The following is an 8880-nucleotide window of genomic DNA, read 5'->3' as shown; positions in this document are numbered from 1 at the left end:
CCACAAGAAATTAATATTTCATTAGTCCCGTTTCAGATTAGATCACAACAGACCTTTGCCTTCTGTAAAAGTCATAACATAACAATTACAGAAAACAACTTACACCTAGAAATAGACAAAAACATAAAACAAAATCATACACATAATACTTACATGTTTTAATCATTTTAATTTTCCATGAAAATCACAGGGGAAGGAGATTTCTCTGCCCAACTAATGATTACAGTATCCACAACCAGAAATCCCCCAAGCTAGTTTCACTTCTAGTGCAGTTTCTTAACAACGACCATATCAGGGCTAATTGAGGACATTCTTTGACCCCTACCAAGTCTAGTCTAGAATTTCAACAGAGAGCTCAAGATTTAGTTTTTGATTCCACTGGCCAACTAGCTCAAGAATCCCTTACTTGGTAGATTCTTGGCTCCCTCAACAACTTCCTCTCTAAGGGTAATAATCTTACAACTTTATTCTCCCCCCTTGGGCCTCCTCCAGCAAGGCTCCAAGTTCACAAGGTTTCCTCATGATTTTTTCCTCTCACCCTCGTGGCTCCATTTTCCCTAACTGAGATAATTTATCTCTAGGGAGAGGAATCTAGGTATTTAACCACCTCTACCCATAACTGTCTCTTAATTTTTTGGCATGTGAAACTCTCTTTCAACATCTTTCCCCATCATAATTTTCATTGCTAACCATAAACAATACCTATTAATTTTCAATATCTTTCCCCATCATATCATGCCTTTAGCATGGCCCACAGTTTGCCAAGTGACTTTAGAAAAAGTAAATCAAAATATTTACAATTCACGAAGGGTATTACATTTTCAAATCAAGAGATTTGATCTATATCAAAGTAAATTAAAATATTTGCAATTCACAAAAGGTATTACATTTTCAAATCAAGAGATTTGATCCATATCAAAGTTTCGTAGATTCGTATATCGTCAAGATGGATATGTGCTAGTTTTATCTAAAGTGGGATTGAAATATTGTATTTATGGTCAAAATTAAATATATAAATATATACTAAGCTCATATTGAAATATATTTATTAACATGGATATTTCAAACATTTTATTTAAGGCTCGCATTAAAATAATAATAAAAATTACACATTTTCATCTTAATGGAAAGTGAAAATATAAGTTTTTTATATTAATTACTTTAACTATAAATAAAGTTGATTTTAAATTATGTTATCTAATATGGATATTAAAATATTTTATTTATGATTGAGAATGATATATGTATGTATGTATGTATCAACTCCACTTTGAGCATGGAAGGAGTTACACATCTCCTCAACTATACAATGCATCTCTTGATACAATAATATCTAGAAATAAAATATAAATGAGATACATTTCTAATTTCTATATCTAAATACAAAAAGTTGTATTTTATTTTAAGAAAAGTAGTTGTGATAGATTTCCAACAAAACTACAATGTTTATCACAAGCAAATTCAACTTTGTAATGAATCTTGTTTTTAAGTTTATCGGTTTATGCATTAATTACTTCTTTTATAATGTTTATGTTATATTCTTTTTTCTTGATATAGTCAAAATGGATGGAATCTGCCCATGGTATCTTCCCATGGTATTTTCCTTCATTTATCAAGGGAAAACAATAAAATAAGGTTTATAGAGAGTCCATGAAGCATATAAAAGGGGATAGGAGATAGGCATTTGGATCGCCCTAAGTTTTTCTATATTATTGTGTGTTTGCTAAGAACTTGGCGTGACTAGTTCTAGCTTGATCCCGGGATAAAAACCGCGCGGTGACAATTTTTTGGTGGATCCATCCAAGATTCACAACTGTGCTCCAATGTCTTAGATTGATCATTGATGAGTAGTCATACATGTCATTAGAAAGGGCTTTAGTATGACTTGTATGGGTATGTATCTTTGTTTTCAGTTATTAATATAAATAAAAGGTTTCATTTTAATATCCCTTTTGTGTTCAGTGTTTTTGATTGCAAGCATTTTAATTACAACATGAAAGTGTGCGAGATCTATTAAATAAATTGACGTTTGGGATCTTATAGTGGTATCAAAGTTGGTTTCTCTACGAGCTTGCGGGTTTATTGCATATCAACTTTGGGAAAAATTGAGGGTCTAAGAGAAACTGATATTCAATGGTCATCCATAATCACCCTATCTAGAATCTCAACAGTTTTGGTGGCTCTCTGCAGCTACTCTAATTGACTTATCATTGTTAAATTTTATTCTAGGTTCAAGATGCCAGATTAACATTTTTGCAGGTAATTTTGAAGATCATGTTATAACTGAGGAAAAATTTATGAAAAGAATAAATAAAAGATATTTTATCCAAATTATTTTAAAGGGGTTGAATTTTTAGTTTTTGTTATGTTGGCCAAATTATAATTCAAGATTATATTTAAGTCCAAATTATTTTTTATAAGTGAAGAGCAAATATTCTAAAAAGGGTTAAGAACAAAACTTAAAAGGGATAAATTACTAATTGGAATACAAGTTGACCAGATAATTATTTTAATCTTCCAAAGGCTTAATAATTATTTTGAAAGATGAAGCTAAGAGCCTTTTGATGACATTATTCACTTTTTTAATTGTAATAAATTTATCAATCATGGGGCTACTCAAATGTCAGAGAAGTCGATTTAGAGACTTGCATAGCAAATTGTGGTGAGATCAAAGAGTTGAGCACCTTGGTGGAGACAAATTTCATCATACAGAAGCTACGGGTTAAAAGCCACGCCAAGAGGCCATATTCATTAGCATCATGGTCAAATTTTTTGGTTGTGAGGGTTGCAAGGCCATGTAGCTATCACGTTAGAGGGCCAAGAAGCCACAATCATCAGCCTCAAGGGGTAGAGGTCAATTATTTGGGTGCCATAGTTTATAATGCTTGTTGGATCCCCCAAAGTCTCTAAATGCAAGCAATAATCATAGTAATTGTGGGGCCACTTACCTCCCAACATTACCCACGGTGCCATCTAGATATGGGTACTTCAGAGTTTGATCTTGTTCGGCATTCTTCCACCCAATGAGATGATTGGGTATGTACACATGAAGCAATAGATGAAGAGGTGAAGTTTGAAGTATGTCACGACTGCCTGTTCGTATCTGAGATGAAAGTTTGTGAATTCTCGTTCTGGATTAGTGATTTGTTAGTGTATTTCAAACAAAAACAGTGAGCCATTAACCATGTCAAATATCGATCATTGTTGGGTAGCCGACAAACCAGTGGTAGAGGGCCTAGGATCTCTTGAACTTGGCAACCTAGATATGAGTAACTTGTAAGAAAACGAGAGTCAGGAGTAACATCAATTCTATATGCAACCAGCAAAGGTGCAAGCAAAAGTTCCTGAGGCCTATTTCGATGTTGAGGAGGTTTCCAAGCAGCAAGAAGCCAAGATCAACAAAATTGAGGGTGTCTGCATTAATGTTATCATCAACATTGTTATTGAGACTCTAAGGCCGAGAAGGTCGATGCATTATTGTCATAATTGTTAATAGGCCACAGGGTAATTCCTTTCTGCTATTGAGTTATTCATCACTGCATATCATTGGGGTTATTCAACCCACCAAAATGAAAGGTACAAGTCTGAATCCATTCATACACCAAATTCCATAGGCCGATAGGCCATACTCTAATGCACAAAGTTTGATCTAGATTACAAGGGCCAACAAGCCATGTTTAGCTTGTGAATTTTACAATCTGCCATCGAAGAGTTACAGGGGTGCCAACATAATGACACTGTGGTTGCAAGGGTTAAGAGGTGGCGTGCTAATACAGTGGTTTAGAGTAGTGATTCAAAGGGCCATCGTGATAGTAGTGGTTTCAGGAGAGGGGCTAATCTCTTCGTACTTGGATCTGAATTGCAACGAACAAATCTAGTCACATACATTTGTAAGTTGGAGGAATTGGACATGTGTTTTTCTAGGGTAGGGGAGCTACAATAGAAGAAAGTCAGTTGGGCTCCCAAGAAATTCATGCTTGTGCTGATACAACCAAAACTTTGGGAGTATCCTTGTGAAGTGGTTAGGCTCGCAATTTCCTCTTGTCTCAACATGATCATAGCTTTAGCATCGCCACTACCACCTTAAAATATTGATATCGTGAGGGAGACATTACAACTTATAGTAGAAACCCATCAAAAGTTAAACAACATCATGTTGGCTAGCTTTCAATAAATGGCACAAAATTCTAGAACTCATGGTAGATTTTATCTTTGGCACATACATTCTAAATTTGGAATATGATGAGTTAATCTTTCAGTTGCTCCAAGAATTTTACACCAACATTACATCAACTCATCCAGACAATGTCAAAACAAGCATGCAAAAGGTTGCGTCCCTGTTATTAGAAGGAGATGTTGACATCTGCAAGATACTAAGATCCAAATGATTAACCATTTGGAGGAAGGAACCACTGGTATCACCAACTTCCTATGATTTAGTCGAGAAGTTTGTTAGGAAAAAAATAAAATTTCTTAGAAGGGTTTTGATCTAGAAGGAGCTAACAAGAATTGATGGAGGAAGCAAGAACAAAGGAAGTAAATCTTGCAGCAAGAATGAACTAACGAGGAGAGGACTATGTTTTATCTGCAAGGGACCATGGGAACCTAATGCATGCCTAGGTGATAGGAAGGAGGAAATAAGGATAGGACAAGAGGGGATTCCTTCATATCATAGGGGGTCTTCTATAGCTAGGTCCATTGATTTTCAGGAGAGCACCCATGGAAAATTTGAGTAGTTAAGTAAAGATGATGAGTAGCAGTGTGATGTTATTCACGGATATTTACAAGATGAAAAGCATTCAAAAGTGCGTGGCAAAGTAGAATCCTATAAAAAAGAGTCCATATATTTCTAAAGGGACATAGACAAAGAATTTGAATAGTCAAATGTAGATAGAAGTGCACCAGTTCATCCACATTCAACAACCAGAGAAGATGAACAACATATTGTCTCCACACGTGGAGACGGCCAATGGGAAGACATCTAGGAAGATCCAAATGAAGAACCAGTAGTAGTGAACTGACATGATGATCATGAACATAAAAGGGATTATAACAAACATAGTCTGTAGGATGAGCCATTTCCAGAGATTCGGTTAAAGGTTCAATTTGGAGCTGTGATAGTTGAGCATCCAATGCAAATAGATGCAGAGAAATTCAACGGGGCACCAGAATTGCTAGTGGAGGACTTTCAGGAAAATATCATGCATTTCAAGATACATGTTATGATGTTGAAGTAGAGAGTCAGGACAGTTCGAGACAATGTCTTACAAGAGAACTTGGAAATTGAGGAGCTTATAGGGTTATGTGCCGAATCAACGACCAAGTTGTGTGGTGTTGAGGAATGACTCAATTCCCTCACAAGGCAACAAGAGGAGTACAGTTGGGAGTTTTAGAGAAGCCCTCTACGAGTGTACATAGATAAGGCTTGCAACACTACCAACCCACCTTTATACATTAGGGAGAGATGGGAAATTTTCTCCAAATGGATCATGTTGGGCGATCGGGTGGAGTAGCATGAATTGGGCATTGGACAACATCAACATAGTAAATTTATTCCATGTGTAGGTATTCATGCATTAGATCCTTCCCATGGGATGGATTGGCGAGAGATTATAAGTTAGAACTCTATTGATGGGATGATTCTTAAGAGGATGCTCTTAGCCAAGGGCATATTATAGCTTGGGCCCTAGGCATGAACAGTGATGGAGGGCCAAGGTGGTATCATAACCCATAGGTCCGAAGACTTACGTGGCACTGGGATCTAGGTGGATCTATTAATGGAAATATTGTTGGCAGAATTGTTTGGGATCCAACTATCAAAAGATTCATTCATGTCCATTTAGTAGGGAAACATAGGGTAGCACAATGGTTTGTATGGGATCTTCATATTAGTATACAAATGTGCCTGCTATGGATAGATGTGGATTGATATGTGCTTGCTATGGATAGACGTGGATTGATTGAGAGTGAGCAATCATGGGGAAGGAGGATTTGTAATATTCCCTTTTCTTGATATGGTCAAAATGGACAGAATCTGCCAATGGTATTTACTGTGGTATTTTCCCATGGTATCTTCCAATGGTATTTACTGTGGTATTTTCCCATGGTATTTGCCTTTGTTTTATTGAGTCGAGAGTTTTATTCTATAACCGAATGTGAAGGTAATGCGTATGTTTGTTCATTTTCAAATAAAAATAAAATATTCTCGAAATAAAAAAACAATATCGGCCATAATAATAATAAAAATACACTATGCATATTTAATTAGTTGTCCATTTGGTAAAGTAATTAGAAGTTAAAAAAAAAAATAAGTAATATTTTTAACACTCGATATCAACTTCATATATATCTAGATATAAAAAAATGTTAGAAAAAGTATTAAGGAGTAAAATTTAAACCAAAAAAATTTAAACGAATTCAAACTTGATAAGGAGCACAATTTAAACAAACAAAAAAAAGGGCGTTGAGAAAAATCATCTAAATAGCTGTAATATCGCTACGAAATCATGGAATCTCATGGTAATAGAGTCTTTAATTAAAGGAAATGTAAGATCGGGCATACATGTTCTTTATGGCGAGTATACAAGCAGAATAAAGCGACAGCATGTAAATGAAGGAGTGATATCATAATATATGAATGAGATTTGGATATGCAGAAGTCAAAGCATATCCCTTGGAAATGATTAAAGAAATTCCTAATATATTATATGCGTTCGCTTACGTGCGTTCGCTTACATGCTGTCGCGTTCGTTTATATACGTTCGCTTACATGCTGTCGCGTTCGTTTATATGCGTTCGTGTACTCGCCATAAAGGAGCACAATTTAATAGCCGACCTTACATGCTGTCGCTTTATTCTGCTTGTATACTCGCCATAAAGAACATGTATGCCCGATCTTACATTTCCTTTAATTAAAGACTCTACTACCATGAGATTCCACGATCAACGCCCGTTCTTTCTGTTTGTTTAAATTGTGCTCCTTATCAAGTTTGAATTCGTTTAAATTGTGCTCCGTTTCCTCCGTTTCCTTCTCGCTTACCCATCTGCTTTTTCAATGCGAAGTTCAGGAGATACATGGCATATAGATATCATATTTTTCTGAGTTTCAGAGGGGCCGATGTGAGAAGAGGGTTTGCCGACCATCTCTACCATGCCCTCACAAACGCAGGCTTCCGTGCCTTCCTTGACACCTACAGTCTCAACAGGGGAGACGACATTTCTGCAACCCTACACCATGCAATTGAGGAGAGTCGCATCCTCATGCCCATATTCTCCACCAACTATGCACAATCGCCCTGGTGTCTCAGAGAAGCCTCACATATTGCACGCCAAGTAGTGCTTCAGAGGCAGGGAAACGGGTCATCCATTGCCATTCCTCTGTTTTATGACGTCACTCCTGCGCAAGTTCGGCGTCCAGACCAAAGTGGGAGCCCATTTGCCGAAGCATTCAAAGAGCATGAGATGAGTGGGAGATACAGCCCGCAGGAAATCCATGAATGGAAAGCTGCTCTGTTCCAACTCTGTCGTCTCTCTGGCTGGTCACTTCCAGAAGATTTTAATGGGTACATAACTCTCTCTTATATATTTATCGGTTTCTGCTTCTTCTGTTTTGGGTTTTGTTGATTTTTAAAAGCTCTGCGCTGATGTTATATATTTATCGGTTTCTGCTTCTGTTTTTGGATTTTGTTGATTTTTATAAACTCTGCGCATTGCAGCTATGAAGCAGCGCTGGTGAAGCGCGTGGTCGAAGATGTGGCTAAGCATTGCATGACAGGCCGCCGCAGCTGGCCTTCAATTTAATACTACTTTTCAACCATGGTCCATCAAAAGTCTGAGCCCAGCGTCATCTGTAGTTTCTCTGGTTTGGTTCAAATGATCATATCTGTATCAAAGGAAGTAAAATTTTTAATCTGGTTTCTCTGGTATGGTTCAAAATTCAAATGACCACAGATCATATTTCTATCTTTGAAATTTGGTCCGGGAACTAAAATTTGTATCTTTTAAATTTGGTTTCTCTGTTTTCGTTCGGATTCGGAAGACTAATATCATATTTGTAGCAAATGCCCATGATTGGGGAAGTAAAATTTGTATATTCTAAATTTGGTTTCTCTGGTTGGATTGAATGACCACATATCATATTTATATCATATTTGTGGCAAATGCCCATGGTTGGGGAAGTAAAATTTGTATGTTCTAAATTTGGGGAAGTAAAATTTGTATATTCTAAATTTGGTTTCTCTGGTTGGATTGAATGACCACATATCATATTTGTAGCAAATGCCCATGGTTGGGGAAGTAAAATTTGTATATTCTAAATTTAGTTTCTCTGGTTTGGATTGAATGATCACATACCATATTTTATCGTGTCTCTCTAAAATTTGTATATTTTTAACCTGGTTTCTCTGGTTTGGTTCGGATGACCACCGGTCATTTTATATAGTGGTGAAGTCAAATTTGTATTTTTTTAAATGGTAAAAAATATTCTCAACTAAAAGGATTGTAAGAGAAAATTTGTAAAAAATGGAAAAAAGTTATTTTAAATTAATTAAATTGTAAAATTATAATGTAATTTAATATAATTAATTGTTAATTTGCTGGCGTTTTTTAGATTGGAACTTATTTTCTAGAATTTCAATTGTCTTTTATTTTTGCTTGAGATTTATATAAAATTTTATTTTTTGTAAGTTAAAAACATTGAAAATTTGAAAGATGGAAATTTATTTTTAAGTTTAAAAATTTTGGTGAAATTTTCTAATTTTTATTGTATAATCTGTAAAATGTTTAATAATACCTTTATAAAATTAAATTTCTATTGTTTTTATTTTTATTTATAGTCATTATAAAATATTGGATGGGTTAAATTTTTTTAATGGAAAAACA

The 8880-nt window shown here is 35.5% G+C and overlaps 1 protein-coding gene across 1 annotated transcript; it reads left to right on the top strand.

Annotated features, from left to right (window-relative positions):
* The first annotated feature begins 7074 nt into the window (after positions 1–7074).
* LOC149252584 (toll/interleukin-1 receptor-like protein) lies at positions 7075–7800 on the top strand. The gene is made up of 2 exons (XM_089454195.1): positions 7075–7562; positions 7716–7800. The coding sequence occupies exons 1-2, from the start codon at positions 7075–7077 to the stop codon at positions 7798–7800; spliced, it is 573 nt and encodes a 190-aa protein (XP_089310321.1).
* The last annotated feature ends 1080 nt before the right edge of the window (positions 7801–8880 follow it).

The sequence above is a fragment of the Pinus tabuliformis genome, chromosome 7, assembly GCF_031772625.1.
Source record: "Pinus tabuliformis cultivar Carrire ecotype Pingquan chromosome 7, CPIR1, whole genome shotgun sequence".
In the NCBI taxonomy this organism is placed as follows: Eukaryota; Viridiplantae; Streptophyta; class Pinopsida; order Pinales; family Pinaceae; genus Pinus; species Pinus tabuliformis.
Note: the sequence above shows the minus strand (reverse complement) of the source record. Positions and strands in the feature narration are given on the sequence as shown.

Excerpts from the sequence above, each read along its gene's own strand:
- LOC149252584 (XM_089454195.1), top strand. The coding sequence starts at position 7,075 with ATGGCATATAGATATCATATTTTTCTGAGTTTCAGAGGGGCCGATGTG. Across the intron at positions 7,563-7,715 it reads CTTCCAGAAGATTTTAATGG|CTATGAAGCAGCGCTGGTGA; the intron begins GTACATAACTCT and ends TGCGCATTGCAG.